Source organism: Anomalospiza imberbis, chromosome 27 (genome assembly GCF_031753505.1).
Source record: "Anomalospiza imberbis isolate Cuckoo-Finch-1a 21T00152 chromosome 27, ASM3175350v1, whole genome shotgun sequence".
Lineage (NCBI taxonomy): Eukaryota > Metazoa > Chordata > Aves > Passeriformes > Viduidae > Anomalospiza > Anomalospiza imberbis.
The window spans coordinates 285,323-301,949 of NC_089707.1; the positions used below are offsets into that span (position 1 = coordinate 285,323).

Here is a 16,627-nt window from a genome sequence, read left to right on the forward strand (position 1 = left end):
CCAGTATCTCATCCCATCTGGTAGAGCCGTTTATTACCTGCCTTGACAAGCTATCCTCAGTGCTCTCCAACAGCCTCCTAGATTGCCTACAGCTTGCCTTGCTACTTTTCCAGCAGATGCTGGGATGATTGAGGTCCCACAGCAGGATGAGCCTGAGTGCAATGCCTCCTGTAGCTGGAGCAAAAAGGCTCCAGTTGATCAGTCAGCCAGGAGTAGATGCCAACCACAGGGGTTCCCGTTGTTGCCTCGGTCTCTGATTCTTACCCATAGGCTTTCGAATGCTTATGGCTGTTCTTTAGAGACAGCCCTTCACATTCAGTCCACTTCCTGGGGAGGGTAACCCCTCTACCCCTCCTTCCTCGCCTGTCCCTTCTTGATAGCCTGTAGCTGTTGATAGTTGAAGTCCAGTCATGAGAATCATCCCATCAAGTTTCACCAGCAACTAGTTAGCAGCTTTCCAGCAGCACAGTGGCTTCCAGCTCCTCTTATTTATTGTCCACCCTGCATGTTTTGGTATAGAGAAACAGCTGGACTGTTGGCTGTATCGTCTTCTTAGATGAATACCCCTTAATTTGTTGGCGGTATTTCACATGTTTCCCTGTTGGCTCCTATTATCTCAGGAGCCACCAGCTCATCATCTCTAAGACTTCCAGAGTACCCTGAAACTGAATGTGAAACTAGGGCATGAGGGGGGCAAGAGGCAGGAAGCATTTCCTTCTAACAAGAAAGAGCAGCCAACCAAAACATGTGTAGTGCAGTTGATGCACTAAAGGGAAGGGATGCATCTAAAGAGATGAGAACAGGCTGGAGAAGTAGGCCTGTGTGAACCTTATGAAGTTCACCAAGGCCAAGTGTAATGTTCTGCATATGTGTTTGGTCATTCCCATCACAGACACAGACTGAGTGGAGAATGGGTCAAGAGCAGCCCGGAGGAGATACAAGTATCAATGGATGAAAGACTGAATTTGAGCTAACAATGTGCACTTGCAGCCCTGAAAGCTGATCAAACCGTGTACTGCATCAAAAGAAGTGTGGTCAGCAGGTCAAGGGAGGTGATTTGCCCCCTCAAGCCCACCTGGAGTACTGCATTCTGTTCTGGGGACCCAACATCAGAATAATGTGAAGCTACTGGAGTAAGTCCAGAGGAGGCCACATGTTCTGGTGTTTTGAGGGCTGAAGCCCCTCTGCACTGGAGCAGTGGGTGTTCACCTGGAGAAGAGAAGGCTCCAGGGAAACCTCAGAGTCCCTTCCAATGCCTAAAGGGGCTCCAAGAGAGGGAGAGGGACCTGGGACAAGGCAGTAGTGGTAGGACAAGGGTGAATGGCTTCATACTGACATAGGGCAGCATTAGAGGGGATGTTGGAAAGAAATTCTTCCATGTGGGAGTGGTAAGGCACTCAGTCATAGAATCATGGAATATCCTGAGCTGGAATAGACCCACAAAAACCATCAAATCAACTCCTGGCTGTGCACAGACCCCCAAAAATCCCACCCTGTGCCTGAGAGTCTTGCCCAAACTCTCCTTGAGCTCCGGAAGCCTTGGGGTGTGATAATTCTTTGGGGAGCCTGTTCAATGCCCCAGCACCCTCTGGGGGAAGAACATAATATCCAGCCAGCTATAGCTGCCCCATCTGTGTGGAAGTTTTCAAGGCCAGGCTGCATGGGGCTGTGAGCCAGCCCAGTCAATGGAAGGTGTCCCTGTCCATGGGAGGGGTGAAACAAGATGAGATTTATGGTCCCTTCCATCCATTCTGTGATTCTGTGTATTTTACAACATCAACCATACATATATGTATGTACTATTTGTACTTTAATGCAACTCATGAATGTAAATTTTTTTCTTTTGAACCAAGTTCATAACTAGGTTCATAAAGTGGTTGGCTAGTTTCACTTTATAAAAAGTTAAATATCTTTAGGATGTTCGAAAACTGTTTATATGATGTAAGGAACAGCTTAACTTTTAGTTTAAAGATGTTTGTATCAGGAGTAGGGACATATTTTTAAATCTAGAATTAAAATATTGTTGTAAAAATAGCCAGTCTCATATCATTCTGTAGTGTGTATGGTTCTATCCTATATGCTGTGTAATGGCTTCCAGTGTTTTTGTTTTCATCTTCAGCTGTTTGACAAAACTTTTGACTACTGGAGGGAGGGGATAAGTGGTGGAGGTATGGATGGTAATAATTAATTTACTGGTGAGATGCACAAGACTTCTGCTTGGGTAGAACACCAGCCTCCCACAAGACTGTTGAACCAGACCTGGTGAAGTGAAAAAAGGTCCATTCATTGATAGCAGAGGTAACTCTGATGGCGTGGTTAAGGAAATTTTCCTGTCCTGTTGTTCATGAAGTGTCGGTTCATATCTTTACCAGGGTCACTTTTTCCCAGGTCAAGCCAGGTCTGAAGATCAGTATCTGTCAGGTGCCATTAATCTGCTTGTTTTAGCAGTCTTGCTGGAGCTGCATGCTCCTGGCTTTGAGAAGGGTGAATGTCATGCTATGGCTTCCTCTGCCTGCTACCTACCCCACCAGTAGGGACAGAACAACTGGGTGTGGCTTCAGACAAAAGACACTAGCTTTAGATTTGATATTAGGAACAAATTCTTCCCTGTGAGGGAGATGAAGGCCTGGAATGGGTTGCCCAGAGCAGTTGTGGCTGCCCCATCCTGGAAGTGTTCAAGGCCAAGTTGGACAGGGCTTGGAGCATGACAGGATTGGAATGAGATGGGCTTTAAGGTACCTTCCAACCCAAACAATGCTGTGATTCTGTGGTCACTGAAAAATTTCCCTGGAGCAAACTTGGCTCTTTCTGGGAAAAAAGAGCTCTCAAGAGTTACCCTAACTGACACATCTCACCAAGTGCATTGACTGCTTGTGGGAACTTTTTAAAATATCAGAGACCCCCAAAAGCAGTTGTACCTTTGTAAAACCTCTGTCGTGTTTTTGCATGAAGGCAATAAACCAGGCTGAAATTATAAGTGAAAATAAAAGTTAAAATGGCTTGCTGTGTTGTCAGTGTCCTTGAGGGGGCCAAAGTTACTTACCACTGTCAAGAATTCTCTGTGGTTCAAGCTGTACATCAAACACTTCTATTCATTCCCATCCCTGGAAGCACTCGCTTGCTGCCTGGCTTCTGCAGGTGGGAGGAAGCAGGAGGCCATGTGAGCATGTACTGCTGTTCATGATCAGAGTGAAGTGACATTTGCCCTTTGAGTCCTGCACAGGCAGAAGGCTCCCAGGTCTAATTGGTTGTGACACAGGCACAGCGCCATGTTTTACAACACATGTGTAACATAGTGCTTGTAACCTTTTGACTACTGCTAAATAACTGTCTTTTAAATAGAAGCCATGTTTTGTCTGTGCCTCCAGCAAGCTGCTGAGTGTGAAGACACTGCACATATGTTGCAGAACAGAATTCACAGTAACAGATTGGACTGATGATAAGAAAAATTGGTTACAGTTAAATAAAAACAAATTCCAAGATCTACACCATGAAATGCAGAGAGAAAACACAAGCTGAATGCATCACAAAATAAAGATGTCAGCTTAGAGAAAGATGCACATCATGCTGAACCATGTAAACCATTGGTAAACCACTGTATGAGCCAAAGGTAAAGCACTGTGTGTAGTGCACACCAATACCCAATAATGGAGGATTTTTGCAAAGTAATTCTGGCCAGTTCAGGCAAATCAGAAATTCAAGAAGACAGTACAAGTGATGAGGATTTTGGGAACCAAGCTTCAGGATCTGGGCTGGGCCGCAAGGTTTGTATTAATCTAGAAAAGTGGTTTTCAGCTTTTTTTTTTCTCTTTGCAAACATAATAGTTTTTTTTCTATGTTTGGAGTTGCAGATTGAATACAGGTATTTTAAAAGCCTGTATGTAGTAGGAATTCTCTTCAAAGTTATTTCTGTGGGCCTTTAAAGCAGCTTCTGGACCACAGGTGCAAACTACAGATCTATAGATTAGATTAGAAGTGTGAAGAAAGGAAAGGAGAAAAAGTGTCTGCGATGACTTAAGAGAAAAAAATAAAAAAAACTGTTCCCTCAATCCCATGTGGTGTGAGACTAGAACAGTTAGCTTAAGCAGCAGCAAGGAAGGATTATAGCACATAACAGATCTATTTTTTAATAACATAATGATACATGCTGAGAAAAGCTGCAGAAAGTCACTATGTTAGATGAAAAGAGTGAAAATTACTTGGTGGGCAGAAGGAAGATTATCTTGGGCATATCTGCAAGTTGGATATAACAGCTCAAATAATGATATTTAAAGCACTTGGACATGCTTTGCCCATAATGAATGCTGCTGAAGAAATACTAGTTTGTTCCTGAAAGGTGACCACATTTCCATAGTGGATTATTGTATTTTACTACTTTTTGTGGGAATACATCATAAGGAATACGCTTGACCACATGAGGTGTAAACCCTTGGGGATGTTCAGGCCTCTTTGGCCGTTGCATGTTGTGGTGCGTTTGTGGTCCCCAGGGGCCCCCCAAGCTGTGAGTTTGCTGGTAGCAGCAGGCAGCAAGGAGACTCCACACGGCTTCTGAGGGTGCTCATTAGATGAGAGTTTACTGGGGGTCCTACCCCCGGGAAGCAGCATGGTTTCTGAGGGAGAGGGGAGGGAGGGGGAGAGAGGGAGAAAAGGGCCAAAGAGAGAGCCTGGTCTCCCCGGCACACTTAACAGGGAGATTCAAAGTGGGCACGGAATAAGACTTGGGCCAATGAGAATACAGATACATGATGCTTTAGGGGAGGATTACAGGCTTGGAATAAACTGTACATTTTCAAAGGGTGAGACAGAGCATACCATTTAACTAAAATGTAACACCACAATTGCATGCTCTTTGCTTTGTGGGCTGTACTCCAAAGTAAAAGATACCAGCTGTGTAGCTGCCAGATGAAAAAGTACTGTTTACACTTTGTGTGTGTTGCCATCTCTTAGTTGCCAGAGTTGCCTTCTCGTTTTTCCCTTGTCTGTCCATGACATTTTTTCTACTGTGCCATGCATTTACAGAACATGGTACCAGCTCCACATTTTGGGGGTGTTTCAGGTCAATTACCAGCAGCATTTGTATGTTACTGCAGGAGCCGTGTAGTGGTGAGCTGGGCTTGATAAAAGGTGTCTGATAACAAGATACCTGTGGCTGTAACCAGGACATGCTCAGGGTGGGTGTGCACCCATCTATAAGTATAACGTACTTTTGTTTTTCCAGCTACAAGAAGAAAGATGCAGATTTGTCTGTGGCTCAGGGTCGTATCAAGGATCTGGAAGTTCTCTTCCATAGAAGTGAAGCAGAACTCAATACTGTCCTGAATGAGAAACGCAGTCTGGAAGCAGAGGTGGCTGATCTGCGTGCCCAGCTTGCTAAGGTATGGTAGGGAATGCTCTCTTGCTTCAGCACAGGACAGGCTGGGTAGCATAAATTCCCTTTTTAATTTGCAGTTAGTTTATGGTCTGAACATCAGTGATGCACCTTGCTTACTGCTGAATCTTTGGCTGCCCCTCTTGGCTACAAAACTAAATTGTAAAAAATCTATGTAAAACAACCAAAGCAAGACAGTGTTTTAGACATTTTGGTTTTCAGAAGCTTTTGTTTTAAAATTCCTGATGTTTCTTTATCTTGAGTAATTAAATGTTGTCCTTTGTAAGGTCCTGCATAATTTTACACTTGTGCTGGAGTACCCAGTGGGACCATGCTAGCAAGAAAAAGAAAGCGCAGCATATTGTGCTTAAGGAATTAATAATCCTCGGCCTCTGTATCACAATGTATTGAATTAATCCTACATTTTAAATAGCTGGTATGCAAACATAAAAGCTTGGTTTAAATACCAATTAACACCCACACACTTGTTCTTTTATTTTTTCTGGGGCTTTTTTTATTTATTGTGTTTCTTTCTGGTGGTGGTGTGGATTGGTTTTCTTTAAATCAGTTGCTTGACGTTAGTTTTGTTGTTGTGAGTAACTCCTCCAAAGACATCAGATGAAGACCATAAAAGGTTTATGGATGGAAGATAGGAATCCAGACAAAATTATCTTTAAAATTCTTTACTAGGCTGAAGATGGTCATGCTGTGGCAAAGAAGCAGTTGGAGAAGGAGACACTCATGCGTGTAGACCTGGAAAATCGGTGCCAGAGTTTGCAAGAGGATCTGGATTTCAGGAAGAATGTATTTGAGGAGGTATTAACAATCTAGTAATCTTGCCACTGTCCAAAGTTAATGTAGCTTTTAATCAAATTGACTATGAGCAACTACTGACTAGTCCAGGTAGAGAAAATCAGTATTATCCTTCCTATAAATGGGTTGAGTAATAAAATAGGTGAAGGTTTTATACCTTTTTACATGCTAAATCAGTGGTGGAGTCAGTATGAGAACCAGGTGACAAGAGCATGGGCAGGTGAACTGGAGCCAGCTAACTGCTGTGGGAAAGGGAAAATCTTTTTCCCTCTCTCTGGACCTGGTTGCATGACCCTCCTCTTTACTTACACCACCTTTGGTTGCTGGACCTGATAATAACCTGTTTTTATTGACTAGAATAGTATGCAACTGCCTTGCTTATTGCAGAGGTAGTTTTCTGCCTGTTAAGTGAATGGTTCTAGTAAAGACCAAAATTTTTGTAATAGTGGGAATTGGGAGAGTAAAGCATGACTTTCTCTCTGTACCCGATGCAAACCCTTATGTCTGTTTATTCCATCTCTTGTGGTTCTGCTAGCTCATTCAATGAGTGGCTGCTGAGCAGTCGCCACCTGCTTCCACCGTTCATCTCACCTGCTCTAGGTGTGATGCTTGGCTCACTGCCTAACCATTTCAACCAGAAACATATGTTTCAACTAGAAACATACTAAAGTTTTCTTGGTTGAGTTTAATTTTTGACTGCTTAGTGGCTAAGTGGATTTACCACAGAATCCAAATGAGTGCTCAGACTGGTTTAAGGGATGGGACAGGGCTACGTGGCTAAGGATAGGAGACAGGGGCTGGAGCAGGGTAAAGAAACCAACCAGGGAGATCTGCCTGAGATGTACTGACCATTGTCCATGCCCTGGAGTGGTTGGATTGGTACACTGACTGCAGTGACAGATCTTTATTTGGTTGTAGGATAACTTAAAATAACTTTTTGTCTTGGGAAGAATGTGTTGCTATTGACTGAAGGTGAAACTAAATGAGACAGCAGAAGCTAATCCTAAAGCTTGCTGTGCTCAAGGGTATGTTCTTTAGCCATCCCTGAAGCTCTTTGATTCTTGTATGCACCAGTTCAACACATGAAGCAATAAATTGATTTCCTTTACGTTACTGAATTTATTTGGTTTATTGAAGGGTCCAGATTTCCATTAGAATTGAGTCCTCATGACTGGGAGTGTGGCAAGTGAGGCCTGCTTATTCTAGTGGTGTTGAACTGCTGGATCAGCTCAGCCCTTCACCTGATCCTTTGTAGTCCCCCACGACATTCCTTTAGCTTCTGAGCTGTCATTGCCTACAAGTTACTGAGAGACTGCTGCTTGCTAGTTTTCTTGGTGTAAAAATTAACCACAGAAAGGAAAGCTTATTCCATATCACCTCAGAGCACATTGCTGGTAGTAAAAGGACATGTTTCTGGGGATCTATTTTAGATGTAGAGCATTTCTGCAAAACAGCTAGTAAAGTTGTTTTGACTGCTATACCTGCTATGACTCCAGTCTAGCAAAATTGAGCCTTGCTTCACTTGCTATTGTTCCTCATGGCCCTGCTGCTAAGTTCAGGCCTCCTCCCAGTACTCAGAACCACTCCTTGGTTGTTTGTCCTGCCCTGAAGGAAGAAATTATTTTTCTCATACCACACATTCAGACCTGGCCAGGTCTCTGCATGAATAAGTGCATGAGTAAGCCTTACCTTACTAGTTTGCAGCCAGTGTTCTTAAGCATAGAAAACTCATACAATTCTAAAAATGAGAATTTCTTAGTGCAAACTCTGATCATAAAAAATTATGTCTTTAGGATTGCTGCTTTATTAACGCTGTAATCAAAATCTAATAAGAAAGGGTCATCAAGTATATAGAACATGGATGAGACCCACATATGCTTAAGAGTGAAATTTGAAGATGCAGTTTTTCCTCTATAATTTTTTTAATATATATGTTCACAAATGGTGTTCATTTTCATTTGATTCCTTGTAGACTGCTATTGTAATGTCAGGATGCATATTGAGAAGGACAGAGTTTGTAGTGAAGCATATGGAATCTCTTTGCTGTGTAAAAATTGATAGTTTTTTCACCTCCCTTCCCCCCATGTTAACTTTTGCAGCATAAACCAGTCCCTTACTTAGACAGTATATGGCTATTTTTGAAGCTGGTGTTCAGTTGGCTCACTTTTAAGAATTACAGACTGACAAATGAGAACAGTAACTTGAATCTGTTAGTGCACACAGCAATTCCCAGGTTTAAATGCCTGTAATACTGTAGTTCCATTATGCTAAATAGTTAGTACTGCAGTAGTTAATTGTTTTCTGAATGTAACTGCTTGTACTGTTTACCTTAGTGTGGGAATTTGTCCCTCTTCTTTTGTGTGTATGTAGGAAATAAGGGAAACAAGAAAGCGACATGAACATCGTTTGATTGAGGTGGACACAAGCCGCCAACAGGAGTATGAATCCAAAATGACTCAGGCTCTGGAGGATCTGCGAAATCAACATGATGAACAAGTCAAACTGTATAAGATGGAGCTGGAGCAGACATATCAGGCTAAGGTAACAACTGCTGTCCACAGCACTGTCAGACTGGAAGCCCAGTTTTTGAGATAAAAACCACTTTTACCAGCTCTACTGGTCTTAAGGAGACAAGTAACTATAATTTGAGGAAGTTTTGTCTCAGTGTTCAAATGCTTTCCATGGGACTTGTGTGAAAGGTGCATTTCCAGGGAGGTTCTAGCCAGCAAGCAATAGCTTTAGCCAAGAGAGGTCAGTTAGTGAGAAAACGTGGAGCTGTTGTTGGTCTCTGCAGAAGACACAGTGGGAATAGTGGATGTCACACAGCAGCTGATTAGACAATGTCTTCTGCTATAAGGGTTCTTTTCTTACATCAGTAGATCCAGTTTTTCTTCACAAATGGAGGGGGTTGGGAAACCTTGCAATATGTGCAATAAGTTGTGCATAAGAAGCTGGAGGAGGGGATTGGAGAGCTTGGAAGTAGATGTGTCTCAGTATGGGCTTTTGCTTGGATGCAGTGAGCTTGCAAACTAATACAGACACACTGGAAGGGGCTTCTTATCTAAGGGTGCATTGTCGCTTTGCTCTTACTGTGGCTGTTGCAGTGTTCCTAATCACGCCAATACACTTTTAAATATGTCTAAGCCTTGCAACATTTCAATGGTCTAAGATAGTTCTGGACTGGAAAATTACTAGATGCAGCTGTGAATTCTTTGGTGACAGGGAAACTTCAGGCAAGATATCACATCTTTCTTGACCAGCTTTGATGATGAAAACCATGGTATGAAATTTGGAAATCATAGAATTGTAGAGTGGTTTGAGCTGGAAGGGACCTTTAAAAGCCATCTAGTCCAGCCCCTTGCCTTGAACAGGAATGTCTTTAAACTAGACCAGGTTGCTCAGAGCCCCATCCTGGCAATTCTCATTGTTGAAAGTACTTGTCAATAGTTACAGCCACTTCTTGTTCTCTTGTGCTGGAAGAATGAAGGCACTGCTTACATTGTTCTCTCCCAGCCTTCACTGAGACTCCCTTTTAATTCTTTGGGTTGATGATTTGGTTTGAGAAATACTGATCTACAAATATTTAACTATTACTTATGGCAGCAACCCTATAGATAATAGATACTAAAACCCCAAAATTAAAATTAAAACCCCCAACACAATTGACAGGGTTGGAATTATTCACAGAACTCTGGAACTTGTAATACTTAATACAAGGAGCTGTTTGGATTGACTTGTCACAGTCTGAAGGAGGTCCAGGATAGAAGATGCTTAGTAGAAAAAAAAATTAAAAGAATGCAATATAGAGACTTAGAGAATAAAAAAGTGACAAGCTTTGAACAGGGGAATGAGCTTATTAAGCTGCTTTTTCCCTGCATAAAGGTGGTTGTTATGGATGAAGTTGGAGTATGGAGGGAGAGGGGTTTAGCTGTGAACTTAATTCTGTGATTTCTGAACAAAGACGTGTCCCTGTTAGAGAGCCAAAGCTGGGGAAGAATATGATGTCAAAGCAAATCACTAGGTTTAGCTACTGAGCAGCTAGAGGATGAGATGGTCTTGGGTAAAAGCTCACTTCTTGCACAGGGCAGTTTTGGAGTGGCTGGAGAAAGTCCAAAGGAGGCCACGAAAGTCATCCTGAGTACTGGAGCACCTCTTATGGAGAGAGCTGGGGTGTTTAGCTGGGGTGTTCAGCTTGGACAAGAGAATTCTCCAGGGAGACCTTATTGTGACTTTTGAATACTTAAAAACGGCTTCTAAGATCATTATGGTCTGCGATAATAAGCAACAGAAATCCTAAGTATGAGTACTTGGCACTATTGCCAGCATGACTGTAAGGTAGTGAATGGTTGTCAGACTTCAAATATTTTTTAGTTTTAAACTTTACAAGAAGTAATGAAATGTATAGTTGAATTTCCTTCAAAATCTGTAGCCTAAAGAAGGCTCTGTGTGTGCTGCTTAGAACCTAGTGAACAGCAGAGCTAGTGAAGATTGATTTTGTAAACCTTTGTGCTGTGTGGCTAAAGAACATCTTCTGCCTGTAACTGTTCTTAGATCAGTTTAGTTTTTGAATGGATTCCATGGTGTGGCAAAATTGTTGAAATCCAGCTCTAAGGCATGCAAAGGATGGTTTTTCTAGCTCTCTGCTTTCATGAAACTTACCATGTAAGAGTTCTGGGTTTGCTCTGTTTTGGTTAAAATTAACCACTAGAAATTAAGCTTGTTCACTAGGTGAATTTAACAAAAAATTAAAACCAAATCGTTTATTGGCAACTATTACGGAAAGAGAATAAAACCAAACCCATTGTTTTGGGATGTCATCTGGAGTGCCGTGAGTAGTTTTATTTGCAAAGGTACAGAGTTGACAGAGACAATTTAGAGTGGGAAACAAGCCACGCATGAGAAAATTTTAAGTAAAACTTCACCTGGAAAAGAGATACATTGAGAGAAGTGACAGATACAGTGGATGTCTGTAAAGGGATAAATGGGGGAAGGTGAATGAGGAGTGATTGCTTGTTACTTTTCCAGGAGGAGCAGGGGCAGTGAATGTCCAGTGAGAATGTCCAGATAGAGAAGAAACAGAAAGTTCTTTAATAAAGAGCAAAACTCATTGCCCCAAAAATTCAAAAAACAGAGACAAATTCCTGCCTGAGAAATCCACTGAGAGATAGTAAGCAGTAAAATACTGTCCCTGACTGAGGAAGTCCCTGAGTTGCATATAGCCAGCAGAGACATAATACCCATGAAATATTGAATTAGTCTCTGGGCATCCAGGAAACTGTTGGACCGGGACATGAATTAGGTAGGCATCCTTTGCTGTCACCCAGTGTGATTTGCCTTAGGACAAACAAGCAGAGCACATGGTCAGTTTTTTTGGTAACTAAGGTTGCTTGTGTAATGGAAGGGCTAATAGAGTATTTTTTAAATAGCATAAGCGAATCCTGAAATACATTTTCCTTCGGTCCTTCTGGCATTCCTTAATGTTATGCAGTTCTTATCCCAAACTTACCAGACCATTTAAAATTTTCTAAAATTAAATAGATGCTATTTTTTATCAAAAGGATATTTCAGGATTTCTAACTCAGTACAAGTGAGCTATATCAAACTTTCATTCCAGCTGGAGAATGCCAAATTGTCCTCTGACCAAAATGACAAAGCTGCTGGTGCAGCTCGAGAGGAGCTGAAGGAGGCTCGCATGAGGATAGAAGCTCTCAGCTACCAGCTTTCTGGTCTTCAGAAACAGGTAAAGGGACTAAATTTGCTTTCATCTCAAACACACAGCTGTTTTGTGTGAATATATTAACATTTCTGACCCTTCATATTTTCTGAATTTTGCACAGAGAAATCTTTGTTATGTTCATTTGGGAGGGAGAAGGGTTTTAACTTTTTGAGTGGACCTGTATGGATGCCAGCTGGGCTTTTTCTTGTGCTGTGTGCCCAGGCCAGTGCAGCAGAAGATCGCATTCGGGAACTGGAGGAAATGATGGCTGGCGAGCGGGAGAAGTTTAGGAAGATGCTGGATGCAAAGGAGAGGGAAATGACAGACATGAGGGACCAGATGCAGCTTCAGCTTACAGAGTACCAAGAGCTGCTTGATGTTAAATTAGCCCTGGACATGGAGATCAGTGCTTACCGAAAACTCCTGGAAGGAGAAGAGGAAAGGTGTGTAAAGATTCCACTTTCTTTTCTAAGGACTCTAAAGTGTTACTTTCCTTTCTGCCCTTAGCTTTTTACCACTTGAACAGGAATGCCCAGATTACCTTGCACTGAAATTATATTGGCTTCACACTACAATGTTGTTGCATGGAACACTTGTTCTCAACTGAACACTGTCCTTATTTTAGGGTTTTTGTAATGGTCTTGGAGTACAGTGAAATATATCATTCTGTGCTTGATCTTCATGTCATCTTTTTACTTAAATGCTTGTACAAGGGATGTGTCTTGCTCTCAATAGCACTGCTTTCCATGTCACATGGACATACTGCCAGAACATTCCTCAGGGATGGGTAGCCCCCTCCTCCTCATGTATGCAGTCCTCTTGACATACAGAGTGAGAATTCTGTCAGCCTTAGAGCGCATTACAGTCTGGTTACTTGAGGATATTGTAGCTTTTTAGTTCTCTGGGTGAGTTAATTCAAATGCTTTCTTGGTTGTGTTAAGGTTGAAACTCTCTCCAAGTCCCTCCTCCCGTGTCACAGTCTCTCGGGCTACCTCCAGCAGCAGCAGCAGCAGCACTTCACTTGTTCGCTCTTCCCGAGGCAAGAGAAAACGCATTGAAGCAGAGGAGCTTTCCGGCAGTGGAACTAGTGGGATCGGCACTGGAAGCATCAGTGGCAGCAGCAGTAGCAGTAGCTTTCAAATGTCCCAGCAAGCTTCAGCTACAGGAAGTATCAGCATAGAGGAGATAGACCTGGAGGGCAAGTATGTTCAGCTTAAGAACAACTCAGAGAAGGTGAGCATCAGCAGAACTCATAGAAAACAAGCAGGAACTAAACTGAGATGATACACGGCCCTTTGCAGCATGAGTAGGTTCGGCCACGTGGAGAGCAGGAGCAGCATCTCAGGGTGCAGCATCCTGCAGGAATTAATAGGGGCTTTGAAAAGTTGAACATAATGGTGGGCTAACATGCTGCAGGATGATAATACAATTGGTGTCCCAGATGTGTAAATGTGTGCTGGGACACTGCTCACAGAAACAGCCTGCTGTCTAGCAGAACTTTGTTGTGTGAAATGGTTGTCTTTTAAAATCTTGCTGAATGATCTTATGGGATTTACACTTTAGACTCTGACTGGATATAGGCAAATACTTTCAAGGTAGAGTGCAAATGTCTAACAACCATATAGATAAATTTATATTCACATTATTTTAATAACAAAGACCTAGATTCTGATGCCTGTTTGTTCTGTTTTCTTCACTCTGAATAACTTTCTGACTCTCTCCATTAGGATCAGTCTTTGGGTAACTGGAGACTGAAAAGACAAATTGGAGATGGAGATGAAATTGCTTACAAATTTACTCCTAAGTATGTCCTCAGAGCTGGGCAGACTGTTACAGTAAGTTGTATTTACAGTATGTCAACAACATATTCTTCTGTTGATGATGTGGCAGTTGGAAATCTTGAAGTCTGCTACAGCCTGATTTGATTTCATGGGTCTCACTCTAGAGGAGCAGGATTTCAGTTGTAAAAACACAAAACAAAAAAAGAATTTATATATATAAATTATATATATACTGATATAGTGAATACTGAAGTACTAATATAGTACTTCAGTATATATATATATTGAAGTACTATATTAGTACTTCAGTATTTAAGACCATTTTTGGGCACATAGAAAGTAGAAGAAAAAGGTATTTTGGGGGATTAGTCAAGAACTATTTGTTGCTAAACACCTTTGCCCAGGTTTAGAGCCCTAATCCTGCTCAACCTCTTAAAGAATTGAGAACAGTTCAGAGCATTCATCCAGACTGTAGTTAATACTGGACATTCTCAGCATTAACAGTAGTTAATGCTGTAGAACAGCTGCTTTTCAATAATTTTGCATTTTATTTTCAGTCTGCAACAGAAGTTCTTTAGGAAGAAACAAATGTATCTTATAATCACTTGCAGCTATTTCTACTTAAGTATCAATTGTTCAGATATAGATAAAATATTAAGTTGATGCACTAGATGCTGATTTTTGCCTTGCCTCCATACAGTATGGTTATTGAGACAGTGCTAGGAGAAATTTGTTCAGAAAAGAATATATGACTGCAATATTAGATTTTTTTAATACCTTACTACAAATAATAGTGTAGTTAAAATTAGGGTAAAACTGCCATTGGAATTCAGAAAAGAAATCTAGTATGTAGAGAGAAGTAGGAGAATTAGGGGGATATGTATATTTAAAAGAAAAAATTGGATAAACAGCTAATTGCAGATTGTCATTCTCTCTAGATCTGGGGTGCAGATGCGGGTGTATCTCATAGTCCCCCTTCTGTTCTCGTGTGGAAGAATCAAGGCAGCTGGGGCACTGGTGGAAATATCCGCACTTACCTCGTCAACTCTGAAGGAGAGGTAGGCTGTGTCCATGGGTTGGGTTATCTTCCAGACTCTTAATTTGAGGGTGGGGTGACATGACACAATGACAAAATCCCGATTGTAAGATCTCTGCTGTTGTCTTCTAATATGACAGTTTATAACACTGAAATAATTACATATTATTTATGTACATATCTCTGGCATTTTTGGGATATTTTTGAGAACTGTGATCATCATGATTATGCCCATAGACACTTACTTCCTATTTTAGAAGAATAACCTGCTAGTATAGAATTTGTTTGGAATTTGAGTAGAAGAATAATCTTTCAGAAGAATAAAAGAAAAGAAGCATTTCTGGCAGTTCACAGTTCCATTATATAGTCCCTATGATGTTCTGAGGTGCAATGTAAATATTAATGTAAGTAGATGATTGTCCTTTCCATGTTAGAAACATATCATAAGTTCTCATTTGGCAGAGGTTCCTGAGCATTCTACATTGTCCTATATCTGCCCACAGTTAATTTTTTTAAAACCATCTCTGCAGATGACTTTTGCAAGGGAGAATCGTGCCTTGGCTGTTACTCATTACCATACCATTAGCCCAGCAATCTGATAACAGCAGGAAAAGGAAACAGACCACAGTCATATCAGTTTTTGTGTTGCCTTTCTTGCAGTTTTCTGGAAGAACTTTGTGAGCAGGATGAGGTAGGAAGGGGTTAATTTGTACAAATAGAAAGCTAAGGCTCTCCATATTCAAACTGTGTGGTCAAACTAGTATCTGAAAAAGTTTCAAATCCATGTCTGTTTTCAGTATGGTTACCTTTGGTATCCCTGCTTAGAAGTGTATGTTAAGGGCAACTTTTTCCACAATTAGAGATTTTCACCTGTGATTTTCATGGTGCAAGTAGGCAGAAGAATTTCTTACTATTTAGAAGTGTTAAAAATAATTTAGTAATAAAGGAAGCTTCCTGGAGTTTTAGAATTTTCTTTAGTGCCTGGCTTGTAAAACCATGCTGATATCCAATGTTTGCAATTAACATTGGCTATTTCTGAGAAACTGGGAATATTCTTTATGTTATGTAATCATACTGGGAAAGTTTGGTTTCTCATACTACACTGTATCTCAGACAGCTCCTACCTGTGTCTGCTGTGACCTTGTGTAAAATTGACTACAATCACCTGAAACATGCCTGCTTTCTCTTAAATCCCAGGGTAATGAAAAAAAATCAAGTGACTGAATTACATTACCATGCCTTTTAGTGCACAGAAATAGGAATGATGTCGTTGTGGTTTGCAGGATATTGCTGGTATTTGCTTGCATAGCTAGTGGTTAAATCTAGGCCAAGTTGCTTTAAACTCTTGAAAATTTAATAAGGATATTATATTGATGATATAGCAAAAATTTAACAGATAGATAAAGGCTCCTGGCCATGTCCTTATCTGTCATTTTGCGTAGGAAGTTGCAGTGAGAAGTGTTACTAAATCAGTAGTTGTGCGAGAGAATGAAGAGGAAGAAGACGAAGCAGAATATGGAGAAGACGACCTTTTCAACCAACAGGTAATCAAATGCAAACCAGATGTTTAACTTGTGCCTCATTAGTTGGATCAATCAGGCATAAGATTTAGCGGGGGGATCCCCCTTCAACTTTTGTCAACTCTGAGCTTCCTAGTCCTTTCTTCCAATGGTTGCTTGCAACATTGCAGTGCACCAAGAGAGGACAATGTGAGCTGTGCTGCCAGGAATTACTGCTGGGATACATCCTGGTACAGCTCAGGCAGTGGCTGATGCCAGCTCAGGGTATCTGGGCTTCAGATCACACAGTTTCAGCATTAGCAGGCAGTGATCCTCCCAGTATCTGCTGCCTTGTGCAACAGAGCTGGGGCATTTTTACTGGAAGCAGGATATTACCAGATAACTACTGAAAAC

At 41.4% G+C, this 16,627-nt stretch overlaps 1 protein-coding gene across 1 annotated transcript in view; it reads left to right on the top strand.

Moving 5' to 3' along the window:
* LMNB2 (lamin B2) overlaps positions 1 to 16,627 on the top strand; it is a 37,211-nt gene that overhangs the window by 14,684 nt on the left and 5,900 nt on the right. The window contains exons 3-11 of the mRNA XM_068173815.1: positions 5,219 to 5,375; positions 6,059 to 6,184; positions 8,552 to 8,722; positions 11,796 to 11,921; positions 12,120 to 12,340; positions 12,839 to 13,130; positions 13,625 to 13,732; positions 14,617 to 14,736; positions 16,157 to 16,258. Of these exons, the coding sequence (XP_068029916.1) occupies positions 5,219 to 5,375; positions 6,059 to 6,184; positions 8,552 to 8,722; positions 11,796 to 11,921; positions 12,120 to 12,340; positions 12,839 to 13,130; positions 13,625 to 13,732; positions 14,617 to 14,736; positions 16,157 to 16,258 (1,423 nt within the window). The remainder of the gene's footprint in view (positions 1 to 5,218; positions 5,376 to 6,058; positions 6,185 to 8,551; positions 8,723 to 11,795; positions 11,922 to 12,119; positions 12,341 to 12,838; positions 13,131 to 13,624; positions 13,733 to 14,616; positions 14,737 to 16,156; positions 16,259 to 16,627) is intronic.